The 20,783-nt window shown below is 44.0% G+C and overlaps 1 protein-coding gene across 3 annotated transcripts in view; it reads left to right on the top strand.

Moving 5' to 3' along the window:
- nfia (nuclear factor I/A) overlaps positions 1-20,783 on the top strand; it is a 214,380-nt gene that overhangs the window by 69,995 nt on the left and 123,602 nt on the right. For all 3 annotated transcript variants that reach the window (XM_040128396.1, XM_040128398.1, XM_040128397.1), the window contains exon 2: positions 4,830-5,358. In XM_040128396.1, the coding sequence (XP_039984330.1) occupies positions 4,830-5,358 (529 nt within the window). The remainder of the gene's footprint in view (positions 1-4,829; positions 5,359-20,783) is intronic.

Here is a 20,783-nt window from a genome sequence, read left to right as displayed (position 1 = left end):
TACTTATAGTCAACAAATCCCATGCGCAGAGCCAAACCAGCAGTGAGCGTCTGCTACTAACCAGAACTGTGTGTGCATCCAAAACTTGATATCTCTGATTCCTCTGAGCCACAGAGCTCCATTGTTTCCAGAAACTATTAAAACACATCAGTGAGCCGCACTGTCACTCTGGGCGACACGCACTCTGCAGTTTATTTTGACTCAGTCCCACACACACACACCTTCCTGCTGGCCCAAATGCTCACTATAGCGCCAAACGTGGATTAATCCGCCGCTGAAAATAGTCCCCGACGAACGCGCTATTTCCTTCGGTTTGTTTGATTGAAAACCACAGTGAGCAGCTGTTTTAGGAAAATTACCGAGACCTTTCAAAAGTGAAACTGTATATTTGTGAGGTTGATGTCTTCAGTAGGAACCAGTGGGCTCGGGGCCGAGAGCCATGGACAGATTAGGGAAGTCAGAAAATGTTGAGAGACGACTAACACAAAGAAAAATATACAAAAACACCAGGCTGATAGTTTAACTCCAAGCTTGCAATGTGCAGATTTTACTTGCAAAATGTCCTTCTTCTCAAGTCATTCCTGTTGTATAGAGGCCTGTTTTTCTTACAGCAACTGAGAGAAACTGCTCGTGTGATGAGGTTTTCCAGCCTGTGTCCAGTACAAATCCACTGGTTTCAAGCATTTTCTAGAAATAAACGTCGAATAGTTCGGTTCTTGCAGTGAAAACATTTGCGAGAGCAAAACGACTTATTTTAGAGATAAATGACTCCAAAAAAAGGAACTATTTTCCAGTTCCTGCAAAATAGTTGAAACCGGTCTTTGAAATATTCTTACCGCAACTTGCAGGATTTTTTTTTTTTCACTAGTGATAAGGAAACAAGGTGTTTATAGATTTAGAATTATTAAAGCGGCAGAGGGAGATTTTTTTGCAGTGTGGACTTTAGTCTCCGCGTAAACTGCACAAAAATCTCAACCTCTGAAATCTTTTAACTGCAATACTTTAAGGACTCATGGGTGACTTGGTAAAGAGATTTTTGCAGTGTATCCTTATACAACACTTGCAGCAGCGTGTGTGTGTGCGTGCGTGTGTGCGTGTGTGTGTGTGTGTGTGTGTGTGTGTGTGTGTGTGTGTGTGTGTGCGCAGCTCATAATGTGGTATCCACATGCCACCCCAGTCAGAGGCATTTGCACGTATCAAGATGTGTGAGAGCCTCTTTGATCTATGAATAGTCGAGTTTTTTTATTTTTTCAATACGTGGCTCAGGAGGAGAAGGAAGGGGGTGCAGGGGGAGGAGGGGGAGGAGGGGAGGAGGGCCTCCAGCCTCTCCCCTCCTCCCGTCCTGCTCAGTAACCCTCTGAGGGTTTTATCCAAATAAGAAATGTTCCATGAAGATGTTTTCTGTCCGTCTGCGTTTTTGCGCTGGAAGTTTTTCCTTTTCTTTTTCGTCGCCTTCATTGTTTCTCAGTGATGCAACTGCTCTGCTGTTTTTCTTTCTCTCCGCCTGTGTTTAGACGAACAAACTGAAATGACAGGTTTTCACCGAGCTTTGCCACAGACGACATTTTAAAACCCTGAAAACTACTTTCAATGCAAAAAGAAAACAAAGCAAAAGAAATATTTATAGGACCACACCGGTGTTTTTGCCTCCTGTGCTACTTTGATACAGGGACTACGAATCTCACATACTTTACTTCACTGCAGGCCATTTTCCAAAGTGAATCTCTACTTTCCCTTCCAGGGAGCCATTGCTTTCCATTTTTCCCACTTGTTTCAAAATGCCTTAAAATCACTTTCAGAGACTTAAAATCTGCTCGACTTTGTTCTCTGAAATCCATCGCAGTGAGCATCAGTCTTATTTTATCGTTGTAAAATTGTGTCATCAACATATTCTGATGCAGGAAAAAACACAGACTCTGCGTTGAAGGCTAATATTTGAAAAAAAAGGATAGAAATAAAAGTAGGATGATGGATGATTCACTGATGGTTTCAGCCACATTTGAAGTCTTTTCGAGCGCATTTTCATATTTTAGTGAAATAAATGGAAACCAGCGGCTTTGGGTAATAACCACCATTCATATGAAGGTCAGAGGGTTTGTGGTAAATGAGCTTAAATTTACACAAACTATGGTATAATGCAGCTATGTAACCTATAATTCAGCCCTAAAGTCAGATTTTAGGCCAGACTCCTGAAAGAAACTTAATGCTGGGTGCCAAACCAATAATACTTATTTAGTACCAACTGAAATGTGTCTGCTGTACCGTGTATCGACAGCTGTCAAGTGCCATAAACTGAAAGTCTGGTCGACTTACGGTTTGATCGGATAGTTCCTGATTTAAATCGTCATTTTGTCAGTTTTATACCGTATTTTATTCAGACAACCTTTGCTTCTGTCGTTAGATGAACGAAGGGTTTATTCAGGAAATGATGTCTATATTTCTGAAAACTGAGGTCTCGGAGAAAGTATGGTTTTGGCGTTGGGACTGAAACTCTGGTGTCTTATCTCCGCTAGTGTTGAGAAATCTGAAATTTTACGCAGCTCTAGAGACAAAGCGACTTGTTCCCCGGTTCAAGACTTGTCTAGCTTTTCCTAACTGTAGCGCCTGTTGCGAGAACCCTCATCTCTAGAGAACTCCTGAAACAAGGAGCCGCTCCAAGGGAAGAAGTGACCGCGAATGTTCCCTTGTTTTAGTAAAAAACGCGTCTCTCAGGCTGAACTTGAGACTAAATTCCGCCTGGTTCAGCTGCGAGTGGAGCCCAGCGAGAACGAGCGCGTCGTTCTAAAAATATGGATGGAAAACCTTAAAAATCATCGGTCCGAGGTTTTACAGAAAGTGTTAGCGCACAGCTGCTCCCCTCGCTGGCCTCTCCTCTGTTTCTATCACCTGAACAAGCTGTAATAACATTTTAATTGCATATTCCTTTCTGTTACGTCCCCACCTCTAATGACTCCTCTGAGTGTTTTCCACTGTTAAACATCTGTGTGTTTCTTCTCCTCTCGTCCACACTTCGTTGTGACTTGCAGCAGTAAAGATGCTTTTTTTTTCTTTTTCTCTCAGTCTCATGCGTTCCTTTCCCGGCTCGGGCCGGCCTGGATAAGCCTGGTTTTGTGGTGGTTTTGGGGTTTTGGGGGGGTGGAGGGGGACAGCAGGTGTAACCAACCCCGAATTGGGTCTGATCCACGACATGCCGTCTAACCGCATTCCCACCCTAATAACTGAACAGCTCTCATCAGCCAAAAGCCCCATAATGCACCTTTAATACACCTATAATCCTCCATATGACGATCTGAGCTCGAGAGCAGAAACCAGCAGCGTGTTGCTGGTGTTTGTGCCCGTGGCGGTTCGGCTGCCGGTGGTCGGCCTCTCGGTTGGTTGTTTGTTTGGTGTGTTTTTGGTCGGTTGGGGTGTTTTGGGGGGGGCTGGCAGACCCCCCCAGACCCACATTCCTGCCTGAGAGCCAAGAAAGAGGCGAGACAGGCTGAGCTGACACTGAAGAGCCTGTTTGGTAGAGAGGGAGAGAGAGAGACGCTGCTGCAGCCTGGAACCCACCAGACTAACTCCCAGAAACACTTTTTTATCTCCTTTTCTTTTAAATCTCAAGCTGCGGAGGTGCTGTGTGATTAATCAACTTATTATTTTCAGCAAGAAATGCATTATTTCTTTATTTAATTCACTTTTTCCTTCCTTTCCTCTCTGTCCTTCTCTCTTTGTTTGGTTTGTCTTGTTTTGCTTCTGTCTTTCTGTCCTTCTTTTTTCTTTTTCCTTCCTTAAGCCTGTCTGGCTTTGTGTCCTTCTTTACTTCTTCTTTCTTCTTTTTTCCTTCATTTCTTCTCTTTCCTACTTTTTTCCTCCTTTTTATTTTCTTCTTTGCTTCTGTTCTTTCTTCCTTCCTTCCTCGTACTTCACTTGCTTCTTTTTCTCATTCCTTTCTTCTGTGCTTTCTACTTTCCTAGTTTCCTTCTCTGTTCCCTTCTCGTTTTCCTTCTTTTTCCTCCTCTATTCCCTCTGTACTTTCTACTTCTGTTTTTCCTCCCCCTTTATTTCTTTTCTTCCTTCCTTCCTTGTTGTTTCCTCCTCCTACATTTCTGCATTTCTTTTCTTGTTTGTTTCCTTCCCTCTATCCTACCTTCTCTCCTTTCTGTCCATTTTCTTCTTTATCTTAAAAAGCATTCAAATTCCTGAAACCTGAGAGTTTTCCCGCTGTGCGGCATCTGCTTCCTTCCGTCTCTTTCCGAGATACCGAGCTTCATTTGGAGAAATCCTTAAAACGAACTGAGTTCTCCTGGAAACTGGTTGAATTGATCTCTTCATGTTGGTATTTTTTTCGTTTTTTTTGAGAAACCAGAACTTTGAGGACATGTCCACCTTTAGTTTTGGGAATTTTGTTTTCTTTTCTTTTTCTCTCTTCAACCCCACCAACCCACCAGTCTTATGATCAGTGCAAACTCCCGCTGTGCAGCCGAGCTTTGTTCACACCCACAAAACATTTACAATTTAGGTTCTGGTCCCAAGGCTTCCAAGGGTACCCGATCTGTCTGGCTGAATTTTTGTGAAACTTGTCTAAAACGATGCATAAAACACTGAGAATGTTTCCGTTTGATATAGAGGTGCAGCCATAGAAAGGAGGAGTTTGTTTTTTGGATCTTTCACTCGGTGTGAACATCATATAGCTTCGGTAGAACAATATATGTAGGATACTGGACACTCCAGTCATGAATCTACCGTACAGGAAAGATGAGAAGAAAAGTGTGTTTTAGGAGTTCAGTTGTTGCATGAACGTGTCCGTCCTTCACCCTCTCACCGCGTCTCTCCTCTCTGTCCTTCAGGATGAGTTCCATCCTTTCATCGAAGCCCTGCTGCCCCACGTCCGGGCCTTTGCCTACACATGGTTCAACCTGCAGGCCCGCAAGAGGAAGTACTTCAAGAAACACGAGAAGCGCATGTCCAAGGAGGAGGAGCGCGCCGTGAAGGACGAGCTGCTCAGCGAGAAGCCCGAGGTCAAACAGAAGTGGGCGTCTCGCCTCCTGGCCAAACTGCGCAAGGACATCCGGCCCGAGTTCAGGGAGGACTTTGTGCTGACGGTGACGGGGAAGAAGCCGCCGTGCTGCGTGCTGTCCAACCCCGACCAGAAGGGCAAGATGAGGAGGATCGACTGCCTGCGCCAGGCGGACAAAGTGTGGAGGCTGGACCTGGTCATGGTGATTTTATTCAAAGGGATTCCCCTCGAAAGTACTGACGGGGAGAGGCTGGTAAAGTCTCCTCAGTGTTCGAACCCCAGCCTGTGTGTGCAGCCGCATCACATTGGAGTTTCAGTCAAGGAGCTGGATCTCTACCTGGCCTACTTCGTGCACGCAGGTCAGTCCCTGACTTTCTTACTGTTGATGTGTGAGTGACGTGAGGGTGACGCGGTGCTGGGCTGCGTGTGACGTGTTGTTACAAAGCCTGAAGGTGAATGTCGACTGCGAACGTGATCACCGCGCCGACACGCAAGCTCAAAGAAAACCGCGCACACACCATATGCAGATTTTCGTTCTCTAATGTGGGACTGAAACAGTATTATTGCAGGTTGCTCTTGGCTGTGCGGCACTTTCTTGTTCTTGGGTTTGCAGTTGTAGCTTTTGAGTTCATACTTGATAAACTTTTAATCATCTATGATGACAGGGTAATATTGCGACGAATCAGAGGACAGTAATTATAGATCTGACAAATTCTACTGAGAGTTTTCTTATACATTGTGGATGAATATTGTATTTTTGTAGGCTTGCGTTGTCACTCAGAGATATGTATTCGCCGATGAACTTGAGCGGTAACCTGCGTTTTACCAGAAATCGAGCGGTCGGCTCTCAGAGTGTGACAGATACATGGGCATGGCCGATATTAGCTTGTTACAGATATATTTTTATCAGCTCAGCAGTGCCGGGAAGTTTGAATCTTTCGTTGACTCGGTATCTCCAAATCTATCAGACATCAGGTTTTTGCGGGTTTTTCGTTTTGTGCCTATTAATCCCTCACCTGTGTGTTGAATCTTGCGCATTATTTATTTATATATTTATGAAGTGGAGATGATAAACGTATTCAAACCAAAACACAAAACAACCAGGAGCCGTGACGCGGACAATAAGTGGTAGTGACTGTGAAAGCCTTCATCCACTTTCACCCACTTTCATCCACAGTGTGAGGATGTGGCTATTTTCTGGAAGCAGTTCATACCAGTGCAGACCTACGCAACTTACGAAATTTTGGGTGGAAAAGATTCTTGTGTCGGTTTTTGCTCCAGCCTCCGGTAGACTTTCGTCTTTATTCTTGGACGGGGTCTAAGTGCGAGATACAGAATCACTGGTGAACTTTTTTGTGTTAACCCTGATAAAACTTCACCTTGACTTGTTTATCTGTTTGTCTGAGGATGAAAATCCAAATTCCTCTCAGCAAACTGCTCTGTGCCTCTGAGTTTGGATGCAGAAAAAAATGTTATCTGCTGCAGACAGCCATAATTTCATCAGCGGTCAGTAAAGCAGAAGTCTGAGGAGAAAGAAACGTCTCTGCCAAAGAAACTCCTCACACCGGCTGCCGTCAGCGAGCAGAACAGGTCTGCGTGTTTTTGGGTGAAGCTGGCACACCTTTCAGGACGACCCGCTCAGTTTAAAAAAAAAAAACACAATTATCTGCGGGGTGATTGCTCAGCACGTTTCCTGATTTCCGACCGATTCCACGGGAAAACGATCTGGCGGGTCGGAATATTTGAGAGTGCAGCAGCGAGCGGTGGCAGAGACACGTAGAGAAGATGTTTGGCAGACGGTTTAAATAGTTGGCACGGAGCTCATTCTAAGTTTGTTGGAGCTTTGGAATTTTTCTTGGAAAAGGAGGACAGTTTCCAGATAGGCAGGTAAAATTATCTCCAAGGTCCCCTTTCAGATTCCTGCACCAGCAGGTCTGGGGGTTGATTTTCATAACTGATACTTAAATATGTCCTTCTCGTCTGTAACCGAGTCCTTTAATTCCAAATTTCTTAAAACCACTGAAAAGATCTGAGAATATTTCAACTTGTCTCCAGTATCCAATAGTTTCAAGTATTTTCTCGATTAAGTTTCAAAGTTCATCCCTCACCTCGGAATCGGCAGTTGACAAGCAGTCTCACCTCAAGGTCTATTTAGTAGCTGTTCTCGAGCTTTCAGTGGTATCACATGGTCTTCGGCGGGTGCAGGAGCTGAATGATAAAACACATTTTTTAAAGCCGACTCAAGCCTTAAGCCCACAAGGACAGGAAGTCCTTTAGAGTGTTCAGACTAGAAGGAAAATGGACACGTTGACATTTACAAGTTGTCTCAGAGACGCTAAATCCATCTGCCGATGAAGACCATGCAATATTGTTGAAAGTTCAGGAACGCCTACGAGATGGACTTTTTCTTCATTCTGCGTTTTCGTCCTTGTTTAGGAATAAACAAATTTCTCAAAGATACTTGAAAAGAATGTTAGATAAGTTGAAATGTTCTTCAGATTTTTCACTTTTTAAAAAGAAATAAAGGTTTTAATGACTCAGTTGTAGACACAACCTATTTGGATAAAATGAAGATTTTTCACAGAGTACGAAATCTGCTTTCATGCAGAAAGGCTTCGGTTTTATTTTTCTCTCTCAGAAATTGTTTCTCGTCGTGTTTTTGTGGAGGTAGAGTTTCAGCTGTGATCCGTCAGCAGACACAAACACTCTGAGGCGAGCGTTCTGGAAAGATCTCCGACCCTGAACCTTAATTACAATCATTTCCTCTCACAGACTAAAGCCTCTCTGAGCCCAAAGACTGCTCCCATTCTCCTGCTCTCGGTCCAGATAGACTCTCAGCCCTCATCTGTGTGTGTTTTCACTCTGCGGTCTCAGTAATCAGCTGTGTGCAGGTTCACACTGGGCTCCCTTCAGTCCAGGGGAAAAAGTTGGGAGACCAAAGCGCCTCCAGCGCTGCTGCAGACGCCGGTCTGTGGTTTTATCAACGCGCAGTTGAGGGTCTTTCAGCTCCGAGGGAAAAACTCTCAGCGAGGTTCTTGTTCGAATAAACGCGTTTTCATTTTCACCAGTCGCTCGTTGTAGTCAGAAACACAGAGGGGGATCATTTGTGTTGAAGACAGCAGCAATTCTTGAGAATCTGTTTGTTTTCGTTTTCTCTTCTGCTGAATTCGGGTTTTGTTTTTAAAAAATGTGCAACTTCTGCCGCCAGGAGCCAGACTTTTGAAGCCTTTTCATGACAGAGAGTTCAGGAGTTGGCAGGATTTCGTCTCTTTTGAATGAGGTGAGAGGGAGAAGGCAGAGGCTTGACGCCCACAGAGCTCCCCCCTCTTCCCCCCTCCCTCACCCCTGGTCTCGGTGCAGAAAGATCAGGTTTCGTCCTGCCTCTTATTTAAGGCAGCAGAGCTTTTCTGGAGCAGCAGCGCTGATTAAAAGCCATGTGAAAGCAGGCTGACCTCAGGGCTCGCAGGGCCGGAGGCGGAGTCTGCCGGGGCAGCCCGAGTAGGTAATTAAATTCATCCCCGTACCACTGACTCGGGGTGGGGGGGGGTGAGGAGCAACAGTGTTGCCCTTGGAAACCGCAGCGCACTACCAACCATTTATTATTTAATCCTGTGGATGTTCAGCAGCAGGAAGCCGAAACAGATGAAATCTGGAGTTGATTTAAGTTGATTTTAGTTTGTATTCACCTTCATTTCTTCAGGAAAGACTGAACAAGCAGCAAAAGATCAGACGTTCGTACATTCACTATTTTCACCTGCTGCTTTTTGTCTTGTCGGTTCTTCAGTGTTTTGAGTTTAAAAACCCTTAAAAACTGGGCGTCAGATCCTACGTTTTCATGACTAAATACAACAACAGCAACAATTAAAAGTTGAAGTCTGGGAATAAAAACACGCTCTCTCAGTCCGTTACCTTGGATTGTCTCGATCTCGCGGGTGTCTCGACTCGGACTTGTTTCGGTCTCAGCCCTGGTTTTGTCCGTCACGGTGTTTTAGCGTTGACCGGGTCAGCTTGAGGTCTGTTGTCAGTTTCCCATGGAGACGCTGAATTCTCTAATATCACCTTCCTCTGTCCCGTCTGCCATTTACAGGTGCAGGTGACGCTTATTTCCCACAGTGTCTTTGCCATGTCACGACCAAGCACATTGTGGTTTTCTGCACCAACGCGTGGAAAGACATCAGACCTCCGTAGTTTGCTTTTGGCATTGTGCAAGAATTAGAATTTTTTTTTCTCAGTCTTGTAATCGTAACTTTAACAAGTAGTTGGACATTTTGGCAGATTTTTGATCCGTTCACTTTTTCTATTTAACTTCAAACTTCTCTAAATCCAAAGGACTGAAGTTTTATCGCATTTGACTCTCACCGTGAACAGCGACGTGAGGAATATTAGATGGGGCATTGTTCTGTTTCTTTTTTCTTTTCTTTTTTTTTTTGACTCAGTCGTCGATGGTCAGTCACCTGCTCAAATCCTGGACTCGTCTCGGCTCAACTAAAGCGGTCTTCTTGACTGCAAAGCCGATACACCGCCAGAGAGAGAAATTTGTGACCCGACAGAGATTCAGAGACTTTGCCACATAGTTAATACAGAACTGGACCATTTGTTAATTTGATCCATTAAGCTCTTATCTGTAAATAGTTTATCAGTTTTTGTTTTTTTTGGTAGATATACTAACACTGTAAAATTGTCTCTAACATGTTGGAAGATTTTGTCCATATCACCGACTCTTGATATGCAGTGATTTGGTGATTTGCGGCTGAAAAGACATGTAGATGTCTCAGTTAAAAATGGGCGAAACGTGATCGAAAAGTGTTTTTGTTTTTAACGCTGCAGAAAGTCTCCAAAAATCCACCAGTGCAGTATGAATATCTCAGCTTGTTTCCAGAAGAAATCATTAGTTTCTTGCTCTTCTGCGAAGCTCTAGTGTCGATATGAAGCAGGTCGGAAGTACGCGTTGAACTACGGTCGTTTCTTTATCCGGTTGAGACTCAACAGTTGGGCTGGATGTGATCGAGGAATTGAAATTACTCAAACTTTTCAGCCACATTTGCTGCAGTTTGAACCTAAACGTCGACGTCTTTTGACCTGAAGCCCTTTAAACTTTTACCCTGAGAGAAATCCACTGTTCGCTCCTACAAAGTGAAATACGATAAACAGCTGGACAGGAAGTAGCTGCTGGGTTTCTAACAGGTGGAGCTTTTCAAATTAACAGACTTTCTCTCACTGCAGTCAACCACGAACAAGACACACAGACACACACACACACACACACACACACACAGGCAGCAAAACCTCCATTCATACCATACGTCTGAGCATTTGCTGTGTGTGTGTGTGTGTGTGTGTGTACGTGTGTGTGCGTGCGCAACTGGCATCCTCGGGAACAAGTTGGGGGTCAAAGGTCAACCCTCCCCTCATCCTTCCCACTTCCCCTCACTGATTTACAAGCCGGCTCATGGCGGCGGCGGCGGCGGTGGCAGCGGGTGTCACTATCTCAGGAACGCGCAACACGTGCTGAAAGGTCAGAGGTCAGAGCGTCATGGCCCTGACCCTATCATCAGGTCGTTTAACCTCTAGGATAAACACCCCCCTCCCCCACCCCCCATTAGCAGCCAGTCATGCACACACACCGAGACCGTGGGTGTGGGAGCTGGTCGGTGGTTTTTACGGCGTGTGGCCTGTCTGGAACAAAAGGTGAAAAAAAGTCGACTCCTCCACGACTGTAATTTAGAACCATCACAGCCTCCTGAAATAAAGATGTTCACATTTATTACAGATGAGATAATATTTATGTGGGCACTAAAGTCAATTTAACATAATTAGAGAGATGGAATCATAAAAGTTTGATAGAATGAGTTTTACATCAGTGACTCTGCGGCGAATCACTTTCCCAAAAGACGATCCGGCAGAGGTGGATTCGGTCCGCCGACGTCTCTCTTATGACGCGGCCGGTCAGTCCCCTCACATTTTTTTTAAGTGTGCATGTTGGGTTCCTGACAGGATTCGGAGAAAGAAACGAGCTGGGGGGGGCATTTAACTTGAGAGGAGGGAGCAAGTTTAGGGGCAGCAGGAGCGGTGAACTGAGTACATTCTCCGAGATTCTCTGCAGAGGCCTCAAGAGCCCCTTCCCTGCTTCAGGTACTTGGTACACATATATGTATATACATGTTTTGTTTTCTCATTGTCGCCAAACCAACAGTGAACGTCTCCTACTAACACGTCCTGTGATGGATCCGATTCCTCCAAGCCGCGGCGCTCCATTGTTTCCAGAAACTGTTAAAAACACATCAGTGAGTCACACTGTTGCACTGGGTGACATGTTCCTTCATCACCATGAACACACACACACACACCGCAGTTTATTCTGACTCAGTCCCACACACACACACCATCCTGCTGCCCACATATACTCACTAAAAGCACCAAAGGTGGATCAATCCGCCGCTGAAGATAGTCCCCAACAAAGTCGCTATTTCCTCCTGTTTGAACAGCTGAAAATTACTGAGCTTTGTTTAAACTAAACTTTACATTTGTGAGGCGTTTTTTCAAAGATTGACATCTTCAGTAGGAACCAATGGACTCGGAGCTGAAACAATCAAGCCACAAAATTGACCTGGTTCGGTTTTTTCCTTTCCAACACTGTAGTGTTTTGTGTTTTTGGTCTATTTTAAAGTGAAAAATGGGAAATATCACCTTAGATATGTTTGGTTTGAATAACTTGAATGTGCCGACCTCATGATATTTTTTGGACCTGTTTCCGGGTCATTTTGAAGCATAGTACATGCAGCAAATGAGCTTTTTAGGAGTTTTTTCTTTGATGGGTTGGAGTGGTGACTTCACTGGTTTCTAAAGAAGGCTTCTCCAGCAGCACAATTGGAGGATATCTGTTTGTCGGTGTGATAACAATTCGCCAATTGAACCTACAGAACGTGAAGGTTTCCAGAGCCACTGCCGCAGCCGCCGCCGTGAGATATTTATCTTCCCGTCACCTTATACGACCCTGCAGGGTTGATACCAGGCAAACAGCAAGCGCGTGTGTGTGTGTCACTGTGTATGTGCGTGTGTGTAAAGACGTCTGACCTAGTTCCCTCCGTCCTCCTGAGCTCTTAAAGAGATTTGGAGCTTCGTCTCTGAACTAGTTACTGTAGCTCTGACCGGCGACACCAAAACTACAAACCAGAATCCATCTTGTCTTCGCTTCCCGCAGCCGTCGGACCTTCACTATACAGCTGACACACACACACACACGCACGCACTTACACACACACACGCACACACACATTTATCTAAACGCCAAAACTTTTCCACAGAAAACGCACGCTTCTCCTCCAACCTCTTCAGCACCATCGCTCGTGGTTCCTTCAGTCCAGACGCAAGATGTGAGACTAAGCTTTGCTCAAACTCAATTCTAGTAAAGACCCCGACGTTTCCAATGAAACTAAATATTTAAGGCCGAATTTGGGGGAAAATGATTAAAACGATGTACAAGACATCAAGAATATTTCCAGTTGAAGTGATTGTGCAGCCAGCGCTGGAATAAAGTAATCACATCGTTTACTGAATTAACAGCACAACAGAGGAATAAACTGTAGGTGTGTGTTTAATGTTGCAGGAAGAAATGCAGCTACTTTTATCTTACTGTTGAGTGTTTTGAATCAGTGTTGCCCATCCTGGAGGTGTGCACCTGGTGATTAACACATTCAAGTTTGAAAACTCAAAGCTTTATTGTCTTGTGCAAAGTGACAGTTGTTTGCTTGAGATTCCTAAAAATTAAGAAAAAGGAACTTTAGGGCAACAGAAGGGCAGAGAAAATATCCACCATGAATATAGACAGGAATGAGAATCAAAAGTACAACATGTATAATGAGAATTTGTAGAATCGGCAATAGTGCAAGTTCATAAAATGTTCAGGTGGTTGTATGGATTTACAGAACGTTTACATGTGCAATACAGAACAGTGGATGTGCATTCTCAGCAGTAAAGTGGGGTAATAGGATAAGGTACATTTTCATACGTTTCTGCCACACAAGTCTGTGTATTTTAGTGTTTTAGTTTTTCCTGTAATGTTCCTTTTTCCCTTTGACTTACTGGATAATGTCACCTCCGACCTCTTTCCAAAAACGACAAGGAAAAAAAGAGTCGTTCTTTGGTAGAATGACTCACAGCCACATATATACAAACAGTGACGATCATAACTTCTATCTGTCAATCTATTTATACGGAGCGTTTTTCTAGGCAATAGGTCACCGGCAGATTTTCAGGGGTCACGTTTCAAAAACGTTGGGAATCGCTAGTTTAAACTACGATAGAGCTTCATATTTTAGGACCTTTTGCTTTATTTAATCTGCAGTGCAGTAACTTCTTAAGTCAGGTAAATGTTGTGGAGCATCTTCCTTAATGGAAGGTAGAAAGACCTCAGAGCTGTGTCTCAGGTGGACAGCAGATCAGCCCCCTGTCCATGTTGGAGTGGCGATGTAATGTAGATGCTGTCCACGAGTCTCGGGTTTGAATGTTTCACTCGGTGTAAACATCATGTAGCTTCGTTAAAGAGCTGGAAGGAGCTGACTCACGGCTGATCTGTGACGTTGTCGTAGTGTGGAGGTTTTTCTTGCTAGTTTTAAAGCTACTTTGGATTTGTATTTTTAAAGGAATGTGTTGTTCTGGGGTTGGACAAGAGACTGAAGCAGCAGACAGGAAACAGACGGGACCACTGGACAGTTTGTGTGTCTTATTTAACGTTGTCTTGCGGTTTGAAATGTGTTTGTTTTTGTGCTGCGGCTTTTCTGCTGAGCCGTAACTCAGATCATGTCAAATGAGAAAATACAAACTGTCCCTTTAAGTTGAAATTTAAGGACAAAATCGGACTCAACAGGTCAGCGGATGATTCCTGTTGCAGGCAGAGGAACCTCAGAGTTAGCAGCAGGAGTGTGTGTGTGTGTGTGTGTGTGTGTGTGTGTATATGTGTGTGTGTGTGTGTGAGTGTGAGTGAGAGTGATTTTGCTTTTCACTTAGAGAAACATAAACTGCCAAAACGTCTGTGGAGGCTGTTGGCTCCTCTTACAGACGATTCATATTTCTTCCTCCTCCTCCTCTTCCTCCTCTTCTTCTTCCCCTTCTTCTTCTTCTTCTTCCTGCTGCTGCTGCTCACCACTCATCATGTGGAAGTGTTTAAGGCGAACGCGGCGTAAAACCACAGGCTCTGTTGTGGTTCCTGAAGTACACACTGTGACCACGAGAACACACCCAACCCACCACCAACCAACACACACACACACACACCTCACCAAACATCTGACTGCAACAAAGGCTGTGTCATCACAGTCTTTCCCACACACATACACACACACACACGCTGTATCATTCACGGTCATTGAGCTTTGAACTCATTCATAAAAACGAACACACCGTTGGAGCTCTAGGTCGCTTCTCTGTTTTCTCAAATGGAGGAAAAATTAACTTCATTTTTGCAGCAGATTTTGCAGCAAAGGCAAAAAAAAGGTGTGTAGAGAACGTGAGGAGAAGCAGCACAACCCGTGGGCTTTGGGGTAAAATGTCTGGTGAAGCTGACAAACTGTTGAATCAACAAGCTTCTTAGGGACCCTGATACCCACAGGGCGCTTAGAGTTGAATGGAGGTTCTAGCTGAGACATCTCAGAGTTGCGATCCAAACCAACTAACGTGTGTTGGTATCTTTCGTGGCTCGGACTTGAAAAGGAAATACTTCAGATAAGCATCTTGTCGAATCAATAGGCTATTTTTGTTCCATAGCTGCCGTTAGCGTCACCCAAAGCTTGATGGGAACTGTAGTGCCAAAACGAGTACATTTTTATTCCAGATAGAACCGAGAAAAAATAAAACAAGGGAGGAGCGAGGAACCAACAATACACTGCTTGACATTACAAAGGCTCAAACATGGTTCACATGTCCCTGACACACTGTCACTCTGGTACTCAGATATTTACTGAGTGTCAAAGGCACAACCGGTTTCTTACTCTTAGGTTTTTCTAAACATCACGGTCACTTCATTTAACATGGTGGCTCTCTGCAAAGACACACATGTAGTGTAGTTTAATCGCAGCGTCAAGGATCCGACCTGTCATTCAAGTGCATAGTTTATACACATGAAGTATTAAACAGTAGATAGAAACAGTCAAGTGAGAAGCTTAATGTGAAAAAGTGAACACTGTGTTTGTTTGGTGAAATGGAAGAAAAACGGAGTGTTTTCCACTCCAAAGCCTTCATGCCGGTGATGTCGGTGTGCCCCCCCCCCTCGCGAGCCAGATATCAGCTGATCCCTCGGCGTGCGGTGCGGTAAAGTCAGGTAATCCGGTTTAAAGTGTATTGTCAACGTTGAGCTCTCTGAGGATTTCCCTGCAAATATTCCAGTTTGGAACATATTTCTGCTCTCGCGGCGACACGAGAGGGTGTTAGAGCCGACTGATCCCCGAACACAACACAAACAAACAGCGCAGACGCACACGCACACACACGCCGCCGTCCTGATGGAGCTCAGGCAGCATGATTCCACCACTGCCTCTGTCTGTGTTGATTTATGGCGTCTGAACTTGAACCTGGACGTTCATTTAAAAAAAAAAAAAGCAGCGTTTTGTGTCGTTCGGGAGGAGTACATTTAATCCTGGTCCTCCTGTTCCTCCTCTGTGTGGGCCAGACTAGAGGTCTTCATGGGCCCAGAATTTTAGACTGAAGGAAAAGCTATCTGTCCCAGCCTGTTTAAATTGCTTATCAAAATAAATAGCGACCTGATATGAAATAGACTCGAGGACAGTCAGAGCTGATGCAGAATATGGCGGACCTGGGCAGACCTACGGAGAGAACGGCGACACTGTCAGCAGCACCATGGTCCATGTATGATTGTATTTATATGGGACAGTGGACATTGATCAGCGCCGATGTTTCCCCTTTTCTCATGTTTCCTGCCTTTCCCCTTTCAACCTCTGTTGTCTTTAACCCTCTGTTTTCCGATTTCATTTATTCTTTTCTCTTCATTATTTTCTCTCCTTTCCTCTTTCCTCGTCTTCTTTCGTCGTTTCCTTTCCGTTTGTCTTGTTTGGTTTTGGTTTTGTTTGCTCTCTGTAACTTCTTTTTCTCCTTCTTTCCTCCTTCTATATTTCCTTGTCTGATCTTTTTCATTCATTTTACTTTATGTGTCTCTCTGTCCTCTCATTTCCCTCCTCTTCCCTTCTTCTTGCTCTTCATCTTCTTCTTCATCTCTCCGCTCAGGAACATTCCTCTCCTCTGCCCTGATCTCTGACACACACACACACACACACACACACACACACACACACACACACACACACTCCTCTAAAGGTCATCCTAACTGTCTTTTTGTGGAGGTCGTCCTGCAGGAATGTAGCTGCATTGCCGGTGGTGAGTTGTGCTGGCTGCTGAGAATAACCGTCTCAGTTGCTAAGGACGACCCCCCCCCCCGAAGGCCTTAACAACAGAAACCCCCTCACCCGAGCCCCCTCGGCAGTCCAGACTCTGCCTGTCTCTGTGCCAGCCGTGCCAACAAAATGGAGTCTGCCCCCCGTTCAGTGTTTTGTTCGCGGTGAAGCCACAGAGGCGAAAACAAAACAGAAAAACCAGTCGCCTGAAAGCAGCAGAGATGGAAGAAAATCGAACCTTTTATTCAATCAAAAGTAGCAACAAAACAGTGAAGGAAAAATGCTTCAATTAAAGTAAAAGTCCTGCATTTAAAATTTTACAGACCTGTAAAAGTATTAGTAGGAAAATGAAATCAACTATTAAAAGTAAAAGTCTTAATTTTTTGGAATGGTCCTTTTTGAAGGGTTAAAGGATCACTGCACCAATTTTACACATCAGTTAGTCAGTCTACGGCTCATGGTTTGTCCTCTTCAGCCTGTGGAAACAGTCCAACAAATGTCCAACATCCAGTCTGTTGGAGACTGGAGGTTTGGAGGCTGTTTACCAGGCAGGGAGGATCTAATGAAAGATGCTATCCAGTTGCATTAGGTCTCCAATTCATGGAAGTGCAGCGCTACGTTGTGGGAATACCCCTTTAAAATACTGAAAAGTGAACCAGTTGGTAGTTTTTGTATTATACTGCACTGCAACTCTTTAGATTGTGTCTAAAAAATTTGTAGTCATTGAGCCGAAACAAGGCTTTCAGCAGAGTCCCTGACAAAGGAGAAAAGTTTTATCTTCAAAGAGCAACAGATTGAATTTCTCATTTTGTCATTTTGTCACTCCTCATGTTGATCTATAAACTAAGTTAGCAAATGAAAAGTAGCTACAATATCTCACTGTGAAACGTGGTAGAATAAAAGAAGAAAAAATGGAAATTAAAGTAACAAAGCATTAAAGCAAAACCTTTAAACTCTATTTAATTGGCATAAATGAGTTTAATTACTTGGCAGCTCTGCAAAAAGATGATACACTTCGTTACCAACAAATGTTCAAACACATCTGCACGTTTTGTTTTTTGAGAACACTTTTTACAGATATCTTGAATTTCACATCAGTTTGTCGTCACTGTATTACAAAAGGTTTTTAAAAATTGTGAAGTATTTATTTCCTCTAGAAAAATACACCAGAATGCCAGAATTTAAACCCCTGATAGCAGATCTTCACGATCACAACCTCCATGTCTGTTCTTCTGAGACATTACGTACCTGCAGCTGATCAGTCACTTTTTATTTCCAGTTTCATCAATGAGATCCTTAGAATTAAGTTTTCGATGTTTCCAGGATCCTGAGAGCTGCACAGAAGAATCAGCCCTGAAAACGAAGCTCTGTTTTGATCCTCCTTCTTATGATTTCTTGACCCATTTGGCTGAACCGCAACAGCAGGGCCGGCCCTATAAAGGCGAATTTTGATGACTGACTGACTGACTGACTGAGTGATGAAGTTATACAATTGGTTGGACGGCCCATTGGCCGTTGCCCTTTCTAATTGAATTGGCACAAACAGTTTCTATTGCGTCATCAGGGGCTTGTTTACAGGCAGCGTTGCCAATTTACGGCCTTTGTTGCTAGATTTACTGACTTTTCAGACCCTTTTAGCGACAAATCGAGCAACTATTTGCACAAACCTTAGCTACTTTCTGTAGAAGAGAGTTGCCAGTAATTCCCCGCGAGCGTAAGGTTTGGACTTTCCCTCCGCAGGTCCACGTCTCTATGCGCCTCATTCAGCTGACGTCACGGCAGCTGACACAGACTTGAATGAGCTTGTAACTTTCTCTCTGACTGATCATATTACAGGTGAATACACCTGAAATCACGTCTATGGGGAGTGTGTCAGACGACGTCGTGGTTATAAAACCAGGATTTTAGCAGTTCAGAGCAGCAGCTTGGAAACGTCTTGGAAGCGACTGCTGGTTAACATGTCGTCTTAATGGGCCACGTTTCAGACACTGTTTCATAATTGTTCCGTCGTCTGACAACAGAAACAGAACAACATGTAATTGAGAACAGCTTTATGTGAACTCAGCTGTGTTAAATTACTGTATATGTGAACATAAACAGTAGGAGAGATGCAAACAGATAAAGGGTCCATCCGCATACTAGTTTTTGACCTGGTCTGCTTTGACCTCGGTACATGAACCAACTCTTTGTACAGGGATACTTAAGATTCCTTTTGACTGAATCTGTGACCAACTTACTTTGTTCAAGTGTGTGTGTGTGTGTGTATCTTTCTGTCTGTCTGGGTGTCCGTCCATCTTGAAAGGCTTAGTGAGAGAGCTGAGCCAAAAAATCCCATAAAACCTCACACACACGCACGCGTACACACATCCTCCCATTGTGTGTGAAGCCATCGGGACGCTGCTGTGTGAAGCGAATGTCGACATGAACCGGGACAGCTGTGCGAGTCTGCAGGGAAAGTCTACACAGATGGTGGAAGCAGAGAGACTCCAAAGTGCCGTATGGCTGCTGAAAAATAGACGAAGGAGGAGAAGAAGAAGAAGAAGAATCGGGTCAGAGCGATGACGCTACATCAGCTCGTCTTCGCCTGGTGAGACCGGGTGGAGCTTGTTCTGAACAGTCTCCTGATTTGATGCTACGTGTCGCTGTTCGCTCACTGCAGAGGAGATTTAGGCTGTTAGCATTAAAACCAAAATGTCTGCTGTGATGTTCAGAGCTGAGGGAAGGAAAAAATGCAGAGGTCGAATATTTGACTAATTTCTGGTCTGATACTGTACCAATCATTTTCGGATATTTCAGTAATATTTTCCCTAGAAATTTTACATATTTTTGTCAGACATTTTACTCATATTTTTCTGATAATTTACTTTCATATTTTACTGAGGTTTTTGGGAAATTGTAAAAATAAGATATTTTCAGATGTTTTTTACTCATTTTTGTCGACAAAAAGCAACAAGATTTAAAACAATCATCCCGGTGGTGTTTTTACAACAGGAAAATTAATATATCTTCAAATTAAGAAAAATCTAATGAGAAGATGTTTTGACTACATTACAGGACCAGTTTATATTTAGGAGTTTCTGCTAATTAGCATTGAAAATACACAGTAATTGCAGGTTACACTAAGCACTAAGTTATATGGAATATGTTATGTAATTTGTCTGCGTCAACAAATCATGAGACAACGAGTCAAGTCAAGGATTTAAAACAGCTAAATCAGAATTTACTTTTCAGCATTGAAAGAAAAAGAAAATTTACTCATCAATCCAGTCAAGAACTGAATCCATGAGACAAATTGGTGAAAACAGTTTTGTTCGCATTTTTCCAGCCTTTTTAGCGTATCAGTGCCTCTGCAGCCAACACTGTGGAGATAAAGAGGAGATATTTATGATTCTGTGTCTTTCGTCTTCAACTAAAGTGGCTCATTAGTTAGAATTTGATTAGAATCATTACTTGATTAATTATACTCTGAATATTCAGCAGTTTTTCAGGACGACTTGGCAGGAGAGGGAGGCAGCTCTGCATGAGTGCTGGACAGTTGGATGGCCCTGTACACTCAAACACAAACAGCATATCTGTAAAGAAGCATTAAAAAATATCCCCTCAGATCTCAGACCCAGAATTTAGGGCTAAATCTGAACAATAATGTTTGAGCATTGCTTTTCAAGCTTTTACAGATGAGAAATGGACAAAAAGTCGACCTTTTCCTGTGGGTGGAATAACATGAAGAGAACTGAGATGAAGAAGAAAGAGAAAGAAAAGGCAGAGAAGAAGAAAGTTATGTCCAAAAACCCCCAAAAAGGCAAAATGAAGGTGCAGCAGAGGAGGGAGAGTTCCTGCTCGTCTGTTAGGATGAGGATGGTCATGAGCGGGTCGACCCAACGCCTGAGAGAGAGAGAGAGACTGATAGAGCGAGCATCCCTCAAACTGCAGGCAGAGGGTCGAGCTCTTTGCATATTTGATGAAAAACTGTCCGACTCTTTGGCCCGAGTCCAGGAGGTGAAACACACAAAGAGCTCATTCTGTGGAACCAGAACTCTTTTATTTAGTTTTTATTGTTTTCCCTGTGTGTGTGTGTGTGTGCGCGCGCCTGCGTGTGTGTGCCTGCAGTCAACACCGTCAGATGTTCATTTTTTAATTATTGACAAGTGAAGGATTAGTGGAGGTGGAGGTTGGGGAGCTGATAACTGAATTATTGAACTGTTTCTTTCCAGCGCTGCCCTCGGTCGCTCCGTCTGCGAGCCGATGTGAGTGTTGGGTCGGGGCGGGGGTGTTAGTGGTGGTGGTGGTGGCGGGGGGCCTTGGTGGTGAATAAAAGGGAGAGCGGGGAGGATAATGAGGCTGTGGCGGCTCGTCGTGCCAAGCCACAAGGCTCTGGCAGCCGC

This window comes from Xiphias gladius, chromosome 6 (genome assembly GCF_016859285.1).
Source record: "Xiphias gladius isolate SHS-SW01 ecotype Sanya breed wild chromosome 6, ASM1685928v1, whole genome shotgun sequence".
Lineage (NCBI taxonomy): Eukaryota > Metazoa > Chordata > Actinopteri > Istiophoriformes > Xiphiidae > Xiphias > Xiphias gladius.
Note: the sequence above shows the minus strand (reverse complement) of the source record. Positions and strands in the feature narration are given on the sequence as shown.